The sequence below is a fragment of the Cavia porcellus genome, unplaced genomic scaffold (genome assembly GCF_034190915.1).
Source record: "Cavia porcellus strain 051 isolate PalLab524CR breed Dunkin Hartley unplaced genomic scaffold, mCavPor4.1 scaffold_5, whole genome shotgun sequence".
NCBI lineage: Eukaryota > Metazoa > Chordata > Mammalia > Rodentia > Caviidae > Cavia > Cavia porcellus.
Window position 1 is genome coordinate 37,965,021 of NW_026947488.1, and position 17,044 is coordinate 37,982,064.

At 40.1% G+C, this 17,044-nt stretch overlaps 1 protein-coding gene across 4 annotated transcripts in view; it reads left to right on the forward strand.

The window, feature by feature from the left end:
- Kif16b (kinesin family member 16B) overlaps positions 1–17,044 on the forward strand; it is a 398,969-nt gene that overhangs the window by 360,117 nt on the left and 21,808 nt on the right. For 2 of the 4 annotated variants that reach the window (XR_010047480.1, XM_063248665.1), the window contains exon 26: positions 9,078–9,206. The exons of the other annotated variants lie outside the window; for them this stretch is intronic. Coding sequence is in view for 1 of the 2 variants with exons in the window: in XM_063248665.1 (XP_063104735.1) it covers positions 9,078–9,158 (81 nt within the window). In the remaining variant the exon portion in view is untranslated. The remainder of the gene's footprint in view (positions 1–9,077; positions 9,207–17,044) is intronic. 4 annotated transcript variants of the gene reach the window in all.

Consider the following 17,044-nt stretch of genomic DNA (forward strand, 5'->3'; position numbering starts at 1 on the left):
AGGTATCTTTCTTTTGATTTGGGTACTTGGTATTTTTCTGTTTGATTGGGATACTTACTGGGTATCTTTCTATTTGATTTGGGTACTTACTGAGTATCTTTCTTTTTGATTTGGGTACTTACTGGGTATCTTTCTATTTGATTTGGGTACTTACTGGGTATTTTTCTGTTTGATTTGTGTAATTACAGGGTATCTTTCTATTTGATTTGGGTACTCTTTGATTTGGGTACTTACCGGGTATCTTTCTATTTGATTTGGGTACTTAGTGGGTATCTTTCTGTTTGATTTGGGTACTTACAGGGTATCTTTTTGTTTGATTTGGGTACTTAGTGGGTATCTTTCTGTTTGATTTGGGTACTTAGTGGGTATCTTTCTGCTTGATTTGGGTACTTACAGAGTATCTTTCTGTTTGATTTGGGTATTTGCAGGGTATCTTTTTGTTTGATTTGGGTAATTACAGGGTATCTATCTTTCTATCTGATTTGGGCATTAAATACTTAGTATCTTTCTATCTGATTTGGGTACTAACTGGGTATCTTTCTATTTGATTTGGGTACTAACTGGGTATCTTTCTATTTGACTTGGGTACTTACTGTGCATTAGACAGTGCTGTGTGGAGTCAATCCCTTTCCTCACAGAGCCCAGTCATGCTGAAGAGTCTTAAGCACAAGTCCATGGACCCCCTGCAACCCTGATTCTCCATGTGAATTGGTGCTACTTTTTCCAGGAGAGAGGACTGTTGAATTTTACTATGCTACCCTTAAAGGGACACCAAACTCCTAAAACTAAAATGTTTTGGCAAAAGTACAGATGCACAATGTGATCTTTAAAAAAAGGTTTCAGTAAAGTGCCCCATGGGCACAAGAAGCAGAGTGATGGTGGTAACTGGAAGTGGGGGTGCACCCACCATGGGGGTGATACAACTTTGTCTCCTAGAGACTGCCTTTTATAAAATTGAAATTCATACCACATAATTTCTTTTTCCTTTCATGTTACATAGAGTTCATTGTACTCTTAATCTTTTAATTTGTGCCAATTTCCTCATTCTTCCTAAAGAAAAAAAAAGAATTTAAATACAGTAAGGAATGAACAGGATCAGGTTTAGCTCTAGTATTTCTGGGGTTCAAGACAGGAGTAAATCAGAAGTTTACAAGTTATATAGAGAGATTTTAAGATACAAATTAGACCAACAAACTCTTAAGTGAGGACTACTCTGTCAAATATATTCTTCTATCTTGTCAAATGCAATCTCACATGGAGAATTCTTGGGTGCCTTAGAGCTCTAACCTGGTGTGAGATGGTGCGGAGGGAGATGATCCAGTTTCCTTGTACCAGTGGCCGACCTCCTCCTCTCTTGTTCTTTCTCACTTTAGCCTGTCCTGCATAAAGATCAAACTGCAACCAAGCTCCATCCACGCCTCCCACTGTCACCATGCCTTGGGTCTCCACATGGCTAGGAGCACATGGTTCATCAGGAGGTGGGCCCTTCCCTGCCCATCCTCCCACACAGCAATGGTCAGAATCATACAATGGAGGACCTTCTGCATTAGCAATGAAATGATATATTCTTCATTGCATTTTCTTTTTTGCCAACCTAAATAGATGATCGTCCTTCTTTCTCAGGGAGACAGGAAAAGCTGACCTTCGGTAATAGGAATCAGTAATAAGAATGTTGACCAAGCTCTGCGCTGGGCGCTGTCGTGAGCACCTCACAGCCTTGATGTCTGTCTGTCCTCACAGTAGCCCTGGAAGCTAACTCTTTTCCCTGATGCAGAGATGAGTCCCTGCAGGGTCCTGAATGGTGAAATGATGACAGCACTGTGTTTTGAATCCAGGTAAATCTGATTCCAAACCCTTGCTCTGAACCATGTGGCAGTATTGCCCTTTTTGCAGCAAATCTCAGCCATCCTCCAAAGGTAGTTGCTGAAATTATTTTTCGTGCTTAACTTATTGTGATATTTTTCTTTAAAATACACTCTTCTCTAAGAATCTTAGTCTTGCTTTAGGAACCCTCAGTGTATTATTTCAAACATAAAAGATGCTGCTGCTAATAGGTTTACATGAGAAACAGTCTCCTCCGTGGGTTCCTACTCCCAGAATTGCAGTATTTTTATTCTTCCTGGGGTTGCATTCATTTTTGCCTCTTTCCTTCCCTAACTCCATCTTTAGAATGTGCTTCCTGTCATGAGCAATAATCATACTGATGTTAGTTTGCACCATTTCACATCCTGCTGCTGCTACAATAACAGATCACTCACAATTCCAAACTTGGTGACTTGGTGGTATGAATTTTTTAAAACTCTTACTTGTTCAGATTCTGTGGGCCAGGAATTCAAATATGTCCCAGAGAATGAAAGACTCTTTCTGTACAGAGATTGAATCCTTCTCTGGGACAACAGCATGGCCAGGGGAGCTTAAATAGCTGGAACAGCTGGGAATCAGCTTCTGAGTCACATTCTTCTCTCTCTTGTCTGAGGCTGGGTCTGGAGAATGGGCTGTCAATCTGAATGCCTATATGGCTGGGGCTTCCTCACAGTGTGGCTGCTGGGTCCAAGAAAGTATATGGGGGCCACAAGCCTGAAAGGGCAAGGCTCCCAAGAGAGTCAAGGGGGATAATGACGGCCTCTTCTGATCTAGCCTAGTAGTCACACAGTGATGGTTTTGCTTTATTGTCTTAGTTACAGTGATTCATAACTCTAACGCAGACTGGAAGGGGAAATGCATTCTACAACCCGGAGGAGTTTCAAAGATTTTGTAACCGTTTACAAAAGCAACACAGGTGATAAAGGAGACCTCACTTGTACATTAATATTCTTTATAGCAAACAGGTATATTCCTCAGAAAACAGAGGACAGGACAAAACATGACAACAACAGCAAAAGAAAAAAATGAAAATTGGTAAACTGATTCATGATACAATCTTATGATATAGCAGTTGTAGTGTTGTAACCATTAAAATGACCTTTTCCAATGATATAAAAAGATAAAGAGTAATGTATTGATGAATTACAAAGTGGAGAGATGTTTCAGAAAGCATGAAGAACCTTCTCATCTACATCACAGTCTGAAAGGATCTGGTACTTTAATGCAGTTTTTTCCTCTTGTTATCTGCACATATATTTTTACATAAAGCATATGTTGTTTCTTAATAATGAAAAAGTAGTCAGGTAAGAGTAGGGAGAAATTTGGAAGCTGAAGACATCTAAATTCATTTCAAAGGACAAAGAAAAGGTTTTGAGTCAACACACTTTGCACAATCATGTGCAGTAAGGTAGACTCTGCTGACTCCTGGGCTCAGGGGTGTCTGGTGGCTGGGGAGACTGAGGGCCACCTTGAAGCTGGGATGGAACATTGAGGACTCAGCAGGGACCTTGGCTTTGCAGAGGAGGACACTGAGTGGGGATGAATTGTGCAGGGTCAGCCTGGCAGGAAGTAGCAGGGTCTGAGTTGGAGCATAGCCTGAGTCCCTGGCCAGGGAGATTTCTTCTCCACAGGCTGTCATCTGCTGTGAGCTAGCAAGCTTCAGCTGTGTGCCTCACACAAAGGACTGACGCTCTCCCATTCTGAGTAGGTGTATTGCCTGCAGCACTGTCTCTATGAGGAGTGTCTTGGGGATGGGGTGTGATTTTATGGAAATTAGACTGGGTATTGTGATAAACTTAGTGGTTGTTGATCATGTCCAGTGACAGTTGACAATTTTATTCTGAAAGTATCGAGCTCCACAGTGAAGAAGTGGGGCAGATTTCAATGATAATGAATTTCTTCCTTTAGGCAGAAAATGAGAAAGTGCTGGGGAGGAGTCCCACACTTTGGTTGTTTTCTCTTCAAATCTTTCCAGAGTCCAGATGGCCATGTTACATCTATAGGTAGCTCATAATGAATGAATCATCCCTGTCATTTCCCATCCATATTATCAGACTTTGTAGAGCCCAGGAGAGAATAGAATACTAATATTTTGTCATCAGAATATATTTATATCCAATTTCCATCCTATTGGGGCAATCACATGTCCTTTAATCATTTATTAATCCTCTAAAAAAGAGAGATTGGCTGAGGCAGATGTAGGTGGAAATATGGTGGTGGTGGTGGCAGGGTGCGGTGTTTCTGGAAGAAGCCAGGAAAGAGAAAACCCTCACAGACAGGACTCAATAATTCAGATGGTTCCCTGGACAAAACTACTGTCAAAAATACCCCAAGGTCATGGGCTCAGGAGAAAAAGAGTTTTATACTGTAATGGACAGAGCTAAAAGTTGGTCCCCTCTGTACTCCCCATTTTAATTCAGCGAGGTGTAACATTTTATCAATTGCTTTCATGGTTTTGCAGGCCATTTTCAGACAAGCCAATGAATGGTGCTTTTTTTTCCCCATAAGATCAAAGGCCCATCTGATCTGAACAGTTTTCTTGAAATCCTCTTCTGTTGTTGAGAGGCTGTCTTTTGTAGACTAGTAATGAGACCTCCCCTTCCTCATGCTCCTTCTCTTCCTCTATTGAAAGCCTCCCAGGCATCTGCAGAGCACAAAGAATATTTTTAATTATTCTAAGAACTTATAATTATGACCATCTCATTCATATGAAGGAACCTCTAGTCTAGATGTTCAGAAAGGTTATGCTCTAATCCAAAGACAGTCAGCTACTAAGTTACTGAGGTGAAAAATCCAAGCCATGATGTATAGTGTGTTAGTCAGCTTCATGTTCCTCTAATGAAATATCTGAGATAATTAGTGCCTGAAGAAAAATGATCTGTTGTGGATCATAATTTTAGAAGTGTCAGTTCAAAAATAAGGTACCCATAGCTTTGGGCCTCTGACAAAGCAGGATATTTGGTGTCAGGAAGCAGAGAGGTGGAGGAAGAGTCCAGGATCCCACAGTCTCTCCTTCAAGAGAGCTCTCCTGGCTCCAGAGATCTCAGGACATTCCTCTAGGGCCACCTTCTAAATGTTGCACCATCTCCCAAAGCACCACACTGGGAGCAAAGTCCTGGTTACCCAGATCTGTATCCCATGGCATCAGGAACCAGTAGGTGTCCTACTGTAGATGTAAGGTATCCCAGGAAGAGTTTGAGTGATGTGGATTACAGAGCCAGGACCCTTTCTGGCAGAGACAAGAGGCCCCTGTCAGTAGAGCAAAACTCAGATCTGCCTGTGAGTTATAGGGCCAGCCAAAGGGCCCATTGGTGAGCAGCGAAAGGGCCTGGGGCCAGGACCCTGGGCAGTGTGAAGGGTCCATCATGCAGCATTGCTTCATGTAGGGATCTCTTAGGGTCCAATCACTTTTGATCTTAAATTTACATTTAAAGTATCAATTAATAAAAAAAGTTCTTTAAACAAGTGGTTAAATATCCCTACATGGTTGAGATGCACATAAAATAGCAAAAAGACATTTTCAGAATGATGCAAAATTGGTATTTAAAATATAATGATAACTCAGAAGCTCCTGTAGGCAAAGTCATTTTAAAGTGAGTTAAAAGCCAAAGAAATTTAAACTCAAAAAGAAGGCCAGAGAATGAAAGATTCAGAAAAGGATTAAGTATCAGATAACTTGATCATTAGATCCCTAACCATTAAGTGAAATATCTCTAAGAATTAGTTCAAGTCCAGAAAGATGTGCTGCGTTCTGTGGGTGCCTGTGGGACTTTTGAGTGGGGGCAGGACATTGCCTGACAGTGCAATCTCCTCAGACATCATATTGTGTGTAGGGAAGAGAATATTGGGGAACCTAATGACAAGAACTCTTATTTCTAGATGGAGAGTTTTTCTGGCCAGAATTCCAAGGCATAAAGGTTGATTTGTTTAAGAAGAAAAGAAAACACGGGCTGATCAGAGGGACCTGTTGGGGAGTAAAAGGAAGTTTGGGGTCACATAAGGCAACAAGAAAGAGGGGATGGTGCCTGGCAGGTGTTGAGTGAGAGAATCCAGGCAGATGAAATATCTAAAAGTGACTTTTGAGAAGAACTGAGAAGAACTGCAGCCCCTTGGCAGGGTTCTTGTGTCACTCTTTAAGATTTGTAATAAAAAAAAAAAACAAATGTTGTTCTTCAGGAATCTAAAGGCACATGTTTGTTGATCATTGTGGGATCCCTGGATAGGCAAAGACAGACCTTTGCGCTGCCCGGCTGATTCAGATCACAACTGATGGAAGACAGGTTGGGGTGTTGGTGAGCGCTGAGCTGTGTTGTCCTTCTTTCAGTGTTGTGATCAGAGACAGTGTGTTTTCAGCTATGGAGCAGAAAATGTGTTTGTGGAAGGCTTCACACCACAGGACTACAAACCTGAAAGCCTGAGCTACTAGTCAACAGGGCTGCTGCTCATCACTTGTTATTTTATTGAACTCAAAGACAAAAGTCTAGAAATTTCATATTAAAACTGGATTTCTAGTTTCTCATGAAAAACTAGAAGGACAGGAGAATTAGTTCCCAAGGGTCATGATTGACGGGACCCAATGAGTGGCTGTCCCTTTTTGGTGGGGCATGTGTCCCCAGCTGGCCACAGCCCACCCTCCAGCACTGCTCACTGCACTGCCAGGCTGGGTAATTCTTGATGCTTGGCTCCCAAAGGCCCCACCCTCCACCCTGAGTAGGAGCCTTGGGCACCACAGCTCTTGGGGGCTGTATAAGAGTCGCTGTGACCAGGCATGACACACATGAGGATGGAGCCCGAACATGTGTCCTCTAGGATGCTGTAGAGTAAGGAGAAGAAGGACTCCCACTAATTAACCAGAGCCTGGCAGTTTCCCCAGCAACTTGGGAGGAAGCGAGCGGTGGGACATGTGAGGCAGGGAGCAGCTTCCCTGGAATAGGACACTTTCTATGGGAGGCAGTGACGAAGCAGGCTATACCCAGGAAGTAAACTTCCATAAATATTTGATACAGAGTTCTAAAATAGCAATGAGGATGAGAGAGCACAATAAATAAGGACACAAAAAGATAAAACCCGCTCTCAAAATGTATGCAAATCAAGCCCGCCATGCCAAGGGCTACCACTCCATGTGACGATGGGAAATAAATGTTATACCAGGCCGAGAGCGCTGTGCTCTGAATTAAAAATTTTCCTTAGGCATCTATGAGAAAGCTATGACACCTTTCCTTGCCGTGGATTCAGGTTGGAAACTCTGCCAAGAATTATTTCTTTTGTTTTTTAGTGACTCACAGCTGGAGGAGGGAAGAGCAGGGAACCTATCATAGCATTCTTTTTCAGCATGTCATGTGCTGCTGGAGAGAACCCTAATTCCCTGGAGGCACCAGCTCCCCAGGACAGCATGCTGCTGCAGCTGAGAGAGCTGAGTGATTAACCCAGCAGGACCTTGAATCTGGTGTCTGCATCTCCAGGAAAGTGAAAGTTCCTCTGAAGTCAGGGAACTTTCCCAAGAGCCTGACCTGGATCCAAGCAAGCCTCTCTTGAGAGGGAAGCCCCAGGGAGAGCATTTTCCCACAGAAAGTGCTGGAGTGAGGGGGGACAGTGGTTCTAAGTTTAATCACGTGGGTACGGGAGAAATCATTCTGAGATTTCATGACAGTCACAATCATGTAATTAGAGAAATAAACCGCTCAGATGGCCTTACTAACTGCATAAGGGATGCAGATGAATTGAGATGCTTATAATTGCCATTGACATCACTTCTATTATTTTAGCTCTTGAGGAGGGAAGATTAGAAGTACTTTGCATTAAAAATGGTTTCCAACGAGGAAAAAAAAATCTCAGTTCTCTGAAATCACATGCAATAAAACTATGCTGAATGCTGCTATGGAATTTTCCTTGAGAGAATGACATGAGAAATCCATGAACTCCTTTATTTACCCACCTACTTCTTTGAATTTTGTCTTTCCTGGTATCCTGCTGGTTTTCTATCCCATTCCAATTGCACCAGTCTTACAGGTCTTACCTTTTTTTAAAAAATTTGTATGTATATATGTATTTATATTTTGATACCAGGGATTGAACTCATGACCTCACATTTGCCAAGCAGGCGCTTACGCCACTGAGCTAAATCTCTGGCCCAGGTCTTACCTTTTAAATAGCTCTAAATCTGTTTCTTGTCCCCGTGGTCAGCACTTTTCTCTGTTCTTCCATTTATAGCTTATACCCAAGCTACCATCCTCATTGTGAAACAAAAATTTGTCCCTTGAAATCCCTCAAGAACTACTAATGGTTCTTTGGATAAAAGTAAAAACGAAACTTGTTAACATGTCCTATAGCCTTGGTTCTTAAAGTCCAATCTCTACTGTAGACCAAGGGCAGCTCCTGGGAGCTTGTTAGTCTAAATGGAGAACTGGTGTCTACATTTCTGCCAGCTTTCCAGGTAATTCATGAACACATTAATACCTGAGAAGTCCTTACTGTGTGGTACAGTGGTCTTTACCCAATACCAACCTCTCTAGCAAATGGCTTATCATGTAAGCATCCCTGTGCAAGAGAAGAAATGAAGTCCATGTGTCCTATGCCTAAATGTTTAAAAATAATAAATTAATCTAGCCACTAAATAAAGTATGTTTTATCCTTTTCTCTTGACAAGCAAACCTTCCCAATAATCTGGAAAGCCAATTTTCCTTTAGAATTTCTGAACTCCTTGTGATTCTATACTGCGATATACCAAAGAAGCCTTGAGCATGAATAGACCGTCCACAGCCTACAGCATCCCTCTAATGTCTGCCCACATACTCTGCAGACCTACAGGTATATACCCTTTAGCATATCCATCAACACTTAAAAGTATCAACCAAGGGACAGGTTAATCAGGCTTTGGCAGCAGGGTGGTGTCCTTTACAGAAGGAATTCTGTGCTTAAGAGATGGCTCAGAAGGACAGCTTCGTTCCTTTGCCCAGAGGTCCTTTCTTTCTGAAGGGAGATGCTGCTGAATCAAAGTCTTCTAATGTCTAGGGCTTTTCTTATCTGGGCTCAAGGTTATTACTGCTCTCTAAACTTTCATGTGTGACCTTCATCACTCAATGGCACATGAATCCTCATCTTTTTAAAGTCCCTTAACCTTTTTCTCCCTTACTCTACCTGTAAGATATTTGCATCCCATGATACCTCTGCCCAATGACATGTTTGTCCTTTAAATTTTATTCTTAATGCCATAGGCCCTTGAGATAAGAACTCAACCAACTGTTCTCCAAAAGGAAGACCTGATGGAGCCAACTTCCCATTTTGGACTTGCATGATAACTTGTGTGACACTTGTGATTGTCCCTGCAGTTCCTGTTTATTGAAGTAAGTTTTCCTCATAGTAACCCAAGCTCTATTGGGGTAGGAACTTTGCTGTAGCATCAGAGCAGGTTTTATCATGGGAAATGTGGTGATCACATCTATGCAGTGAATGTAGGTGCACTCCTTCTGGTTATGAGAACAATTAGGCAGAACATGCTAGGGTTGAATGATTAAGCAAGAAGTTTGCTTCTATTTTTCACATGGGAAAGTTACAGGAGGTCACATAATGCTCAGTAATATTATCTAAAACATCTCCAGTGACATTTTTAATAATCCACAAGATGGGTTTAAGGGCTTGCTCTGTTTATCCTAGGAAAGGTCATTTGTTCTTTTATAGAAAACATTATGTTATTAAATTTTCCATTATTTCATCATTTTGCTTTGGAAAATGTATTATCTGTGCTTTTACTAGGTTCAGGTATGATGTAGAGAAACGTAATTCACCACTTTCTCACTTTTTGTAAGTTTTTTTTTTTAAACTGGGGATTGGACTCACGACCTCATGCTTCCCAGGTAGGCACTTACTTCACTGAGCTATATCCTTGGCTTTTGTAAGTCTTTTAAATCATGTGTTTGGATTCTTTACATCTTAATAAGCATTTTTTAGAACAGTTATAAACTTGTAGGAAATGTAATCAAAAAGAACAGAGGTTTCTTACATGACTCTTACCATACCCAAGCAACACCTCTTGCATTACCAAGATCCCCCACCAAATAGCATATTTGTTACATCAATGAACCTACACTGGCACCTGATTGCCACCCAAGGCCCATAGTCTACCTTCAAGGTTCATTCTCGGTGCACCTTGGAGTCTGGAGAAATGTGTGATAACATGCATCCACCATTATAATATCATCCAGGGTATTTTTACTACCCTGAAGATCCTGTGGTCTTCTCAGCCATTTTCACTCCAGTCCATGCCAAGGACAAAGCTGACGTAATTCATGTTTTCATTTTCTATAGATAAGGTGAATTTTTTTCCTTTTTTTCTTTCAAAATTTTTTCTCTTTGCTTTTCAGTGCCTGGGAAATGATACTAGTAGATGTGTTCTTCTTGGTATTTATCCTGCTTGGTATTGTCACAGATTTTGGATTCATGGTGTGATATCTGATATTAATTTGAAGGAAATCTTTTGTCATGACTGTTTCAAAGGCAAGTTTCCTTTCTCCTGAAATTATCACATGTGTATGTTATACCATTCGCATTTGTCCCTGGGTATTTTGTTTTATTGCTTTCAGTTCTGTTCTCATTGCTTTTCAGTTTTGGGGGCTTTTATTGATACGTCCTCAAACTCAGTCCTTCCTTAGCCACATGAAATTTACAATGAGTCCTCAGAGATTTTATTTCTGTCATGGCTTTTGTTAATTGCTAACATTTTTTTTCATTCCTTCTTAGGATTTTCACCTCTCTGCTTACATTGCCTATTTGTTCTTGCAAGCTATCTACTTTATTCCTTAGCTACCTTAGGATATTCATCCTAGTCATTTTAAATTCTCAGCCTGATAATTCCAGTTTCTGATGCTTTCTGTCTTCAAACTGAGCCTTTCCCCCTTCGTTTCCCTTCCACCCTCTTCTCTCTGTCTCTCTGTCTCTGTTTCTCTGTCTTTGTCTGTCTGTCTCTCTTTCCATTTATTATGCCCTATAAAGTTTCTGTCAACAGCCGGATGTGAAGTTGACTATTGTGAATAGCTTTCAGTTCTGTGGTGGTATGGTGTGTGGTGGGAATAGCCTACATTTCTACAAGTATGTCTTAGTGTTTTAATGACCTTACTCTTTAAAGGTGTCTCAGTTTTTTGTATTCCATTTTTCCTCCTTAGGTGGAACGGAATGTTAACTATGAACTGGTATTTAGTACATACACACCCCCACCCTCACACCAGGTTTGTTAGGCTCTGAGAACAACCCAGAATTCTAGTCTCTGGTGGATAGTTTTTCCTGAGGCCAGGCTTTGCAAACAATAACAGCATCCTGGTGTATTTCAAAGCCATTTCTTTTCCCCTCCACTTGCTAGAGTATGAGGGAAATTTTTCTCTAGTGTTTACTGTGAAAATATGGTTAAACTCCTAAGGAAACATTTTCCAAAGTGTTATGGGCCTCTGGTACCTAGCTAGAACCGTCTGGATTTTTAACTCTCAGTGTTGTCCATGCAGACCCTTGAGCAATCCATCAGTTACAGTTAAGGTCTTTCTGTCCTTGCAATGATCCTTGCATTGGTATTCGTTTCCAAATCTCTGACCCATAACTTGTGATATCCTATATTTAATGGTTCTACAATCTTGGAACAAGTGATTTGCTCTGTCTTCACTTCTCTTCCAGATCCAGGAAGAGTAGTTGGTTTGACAGTTCATTGACTGTTTCTTGTCAGTAAGATGGAATGGTAACTTCTAAGCTCCTCATCTGTGGAACAAGAAACCAGGAGAATTTTTTTTTTCAAAATAGTTACTATGGCTGAACTGTTTTTTTAGTCTTTGGGGTATAACAAATGATTCCAAATCCCTGTGGTCTGTGGATTGGTTGGGATGTTCTGCTGGACTGGACATGCTGGTCTGCCCTCTGCTGACCTCCACTGCGTAGTCGTAGTCACCTGGTAGATCATCTGACAGCAGATGGATCTAAGTTGGACTCACATGTCTGACAAGCCTATGGCTGTTGGCTGGCATATTGGTCAGCTTTTCATCACTGTGACCAAATGCTTGAGGAAAACAATTTGAATGAGCAAATATTTATTGAGATTTATGGCTTCAGATCATTGTCTGCTACATGACAGAAACATCATAGCAGAAGGATGTGGTGGAGGTAAACCACTCACCTTGTTGCAGTCAGGAAACAGCAAATGAAAAAGAATGAGTTAAAGGACAATGGGCAAAGGACGAGAAGACTCTTCAAAGGCAATCCCCAACTGACCTCCTTTCTCTAACTGGTCCTTTCCTCTTCATAGCCCACTCAGCTGTAAAGTCATCAGTGGATTAGTTCACTGATGATGTTAGCCCCTGTGGTCCAGTCACCTCTCTAGTTTCCAGCTCTGAATACTAAGGGGTGCTTCACATTTAAGCCATAATAGCTGGGGAAGCTGCGTTTTCCTCAGAGGCAGGAGCCCAGCAAATGTTTGTTTATATGGTGGTCTTAAGATTTAAAGTACAACCAGAAAAGAAAAAACCTCAAAGCATACTCTTCAGTCTTCAGTTTGTGTCCTATTTGCTAATGTCTCATTGCTCTAAAATGTCTCAAAAGAACAATTTAGATTAAAGAGGTGGAGCAGTAACCGCAACTCTCTGATTGGAGGAGTTACAAAACTGTGACCGTTTTTTCAGTATACTACATAATACCTAGGGCATGATTTCTTAAGATAATCCCTTCTTCTATAGGCTTGCCCTGTAGAAAGATACTATGGTGGCATCTGCAGTTCCTATCTCATTCTCCAGGAAACCTGTTACAGAGTATATTTTTGGAAGATAATGCAATCTGCTCTGTCAGATGGAAGCTACCACAATTCATGCCTGAGGGCTATGAAACTTTGGAAATATCACATTTGACTGTATTGCCAGCACAAAATACATCCAAGGGAAACAATGTAGTATCTCTTAAATTCATCTACCTTGTTCTTACATTGCCTATGGCGTGATAAAACATTATCAATTTAGGGCACCACTCTGGACCCAGAGCCTGAGTTAGAATCCAAATTTCATCATTAATTTTCACAATTAGTTTTATGAAGTGAGTCAAATAATCTATGTAATACCTCATTTTTCTCCTATATAAGATTGAAATAATGATAGCACCACCTAATTGGTTATTTTACAGGTAAAATGAGCACATGGGTTTAAAATAGTTGTAATTCAGTTGTCATATACAAATAAATAATGAGTGACAAGGAAATAAATGAAAAAAAGAATTTCTATGATGAAATTCCTAAATCAAATGAGCTACTTCTGTATTATACTCATTTATTCTCCTGTACTCAAGCTGAATACTTAATTAAGCATTCTTTTCTTCTTTGAGATAGCTTATATCCCACCATGTTAAGGAGATCTAATAATAACATTCTTCTAGGAAGAAATGGGAAATAGCAACTAAATCTATTGCATGTATAGTCTCTCCCATATACATTTTTAAATCTGTAGCATAAATTTGTAGTGATTATCCAAAGCAATTATGATATTGCTATTTGAATTTTTGGAATAATAATCAGAAGATCAGATTACTAGATCTGATCTTGCCACAGATTAGAAGGTGGTTTGGGGAAATATCTTTAACATTTCTGAGATCTTTAGGAAGTAAAGATGATGAAACAATGTAGATTAGGGAAATGTACATGGACCAGTTGTGTTTAGAAATTAGAACAAGTGGGCCAGGGAGTGGTTCTTGAGAATGAGACATGTTCTATGGTGAGTGGCAAAATCGTGAAGGGGTAGTCTACGTGCTGTTTATTTTCTTGATTTTTGTATAAAGATGGAAATGCGGGGTTGGTGTTTGATCCTGAAAAGTAAAAATAAAAAGAAGTTCTGGTGAAATGACGATAAGTATTAGAGACTCAGAGTCTAAAGTAATCTTGCGAGGCTGTGGGAACTGAGCCTGGGGATTCTAGGTAGAAACAGATTAATCTATAAAGTGCCTAGAACCATTGCCTTACTCAGAACCTGGATAAATAATTTTAACTTGCAAAGACGTCAGTAGTACATTCTTTCAATTCAGTAAATATATATGTGTGTGTGTATATATATATATATATATATATATATAGAGAGAGAGAGAGAGAGAGAGAGAAAGAGAGAGAGAGAGAGAGAGAGAGAGAGAGACTATCTACAGGCATGGACATTGTGAAATAGGATAGCAATTCAAAAAACAGTAGTTTATGAATTCATAAGTGGCCACAAATGCCTCGTGCCATCCTAAACCTAGGGCCTTAGCTGTCTTAGGGTACCAAGTGGAAATTCTTGAACATGGAAATGACTGTGAGGCAATAGGTCTTGACTGGAGCTTTGGTGCCTCTTACCTACATTGTAGGGCTTGATTATGATGGGTATAAATGTGTGCAATATATGAATTCTCAGTTAAATCCTGATGCTTGTACAAGCCTGAGAATCTGTGTATGGGTCTGAGGAGTGTTAAATGTAGTATTTTTGTTTATTTTTCAGTAAAGTGTAACTGCAGGTTGAGGACACATGTCAGGAAACTATAGTTAGAGCTAGACACAGACAATATCATCTGGAGCTAGTCTAAAAAATAACTATCAACTGTTAGTAGGATAATAAATTCCAATTTCCATACCAGAATACAAGCATTCTAGTTCTCCAACCTAGGCATATATCTAAATCTGTATGTGTCTATACCTATAATCTATGCAATTATCTGCAGTTTTCAATGCAGGGAGTTGGATTTTGTGCAATCTTGTATAGTACATCATCTGATAAAACCCACAGTTACTCCTAAGGAAATGTCCTCTTCCAGGGCATAGTGTGGCTAAAATATCATATTTTCTGCCACATATGTTTTCTTTACCACAAAGTATAGAGCTTACTTTACCAAAGTTAAGTCTTCAGTAGTGGACAACCAGTCTTTTGTTACCCAGGAGGTTACTGGGTGTGGAAATTTGAACAGTTTAAGGAACAAAGAATGAGTTGGTTGAATCCTTTGGTTATTGTAATGGTCAGCCAGTGTCAAAGGCCAGCACTGGAATATGAGTTCCTCCAGGCCTTAATGAGCAGTACCCAAGAAAAATCACCACCTGTTCAGAGTCTCTAGGTACCTCTAGACTTGGGGAGTGGAGCTCCTCTCAGCTTGCAGGTTGGCTTTATAAGGGCCCTTTCCTTCAAATTCTAGTCTCTGTCTTTCAAGCAAGGTCAAGGGTACTACAGAGACTCACTAATAGCCCACGTGTATATTAGAACAAAGCACCAAGCGATGCTTGAGTATTTAACAGAGAGAGGTAGAAGGTTGCTCTTGAGTATGTTTCGAAGCAATATAGCCTGAGGTTTATTTTTATTGTGCAACAATCCAAATCTCCAGTCTAGATGTTTAGGTCCAAGTACTTAAAGATGGGCAAGAGCTTTACAGAATCTAATTGTGTTTAACTTAAGCAATGATCAGTTCTGAAAGTGTGGGAAGTAAGTGAAATGAAACACATCTACTTCCCTAATCTGTAAAATGAACAAACCAGTACTTCTATCTTATGGTTAATTGGGAGGACTAATCACATATAAAATATTTAGGTGGCGCCTGATGCATAGTAAGTCCTTGATAAATGAGACTGCTTATGTGAATGATTTAGGCTTTACTGGGATTGTCCTTTAATTAGGTAACATAAAAAATTGCATAGCACATTTTTTTAATGGTGTTAAGAGATATAGTGTTTAAAAGCGAGGATTTTGCTCTTTAAGTTGCTGTTATTGGTATATGTCTCTAGTGCAATTAAGTGAATTGTTTTCCCTTTAATTCTGCATTTTGTCTTTCGGTGGGGATAATGGGCAATTGCACAGTGATTGATGGAAGTTTCTGAGCTGCAGATCTAACTCAGGTATTAAGATGAGCAAACAAACTCATCTACACATTGTTCTAGGAGAATAAGGCCTACTAGACCTAACAGAAAACATTTGACTCTCGCCCGTAGGGTGATTTTGGCTTCTTCTATCGTCCACTAACTTGTGATCCTTTTTTTAAGAAAATACAGAATGTATGTTTTGAACTTGGAAATCGAAGAAATTCTGAAAATAATAATTATGATACCTCTTTTATAATTGGTTATTCTCTTAAGCTTAGATAAATTCAGGGATATTTTCCATTAAGTAAGGAAGACTGGAAAATAGGCTTTAAACAGAGGAAATACAAGCACAAAGACCACTTGAAATCTAAACATGGGAGTCATGTGACATGAAAATAAGTTAAATGCTAGTCCAGGATCAAGTTATAAGAAAGTGACTACCATTTAATGCAAAGGATTGTGAAGGCATTATAGCCATTTTAATCTAATACAGGTATGGAAAAGAAGAAAGAAAATCATAGGAGATGGGTAACAGCAGTGTACCACGTGAGATATTTTTCAATACTAGTGGCATTTGTCGAGGGATTGTTGCCACATAGCTTGCACTCAAAGTTCTTAGTGATTTTACTCCAAAATAAGAGTTGACCACTGCATTCTTGCAAACCTCATTCATGCACATCACACAGCAGTTGCAATCCCAAGACCTTGCATTTGAACTGTGTTTCCATTTCTTTCTTTAGTTGGAGGAAAACCCAGAGTGAAAGTGTTGCTTAATTGCTCCCTGTATGGGGATCAGCGCCTCATATCTGACTACTGTGTTGCAGCTTTTCCCTTAAATACAAGCCGCGCATCCAAGTTTACCAGTGTATAATGTATAGCTCTCGGCTCTAATGTGCATTATCCACAGTGCTTTTAATTGCTCCTTGTTAAAAGGCAATGCAGGTGTGGAGGGTCTTCTGTGGGCCTCCATTCATAAGGTATCTTTTGGAGTGCTTGTAGAGTTTTCTGATGTAGAAGGGGATTTTCTGTAACATCAGCTTCATAAGTGTGACCTGCAGCTTTCTCTGAGGCACTTTGATACTCTCTTCTGCTAGCTTGTAAACATAAGCCTCATGTTCTATTCCAAGCGCACCTACAGTAGTCGCAGCCCAGGCACCGTGACAGTGTGCGCCCTGCAGTATCAATCGTGTCTTGAAACTGGATTCTCCGTCTGCATTAAGAATGTTAGAGAAATTACAGAGGCACAAATTTCTGTCAAGCTCTGGCCTGAGGAAACAGTTGATTGAAATTAAAGGCTTAGAGCAGACCTGATTTGTGATTATAAAATAAATTAAATATATCACTTAATTCTTTGAGGCAGTG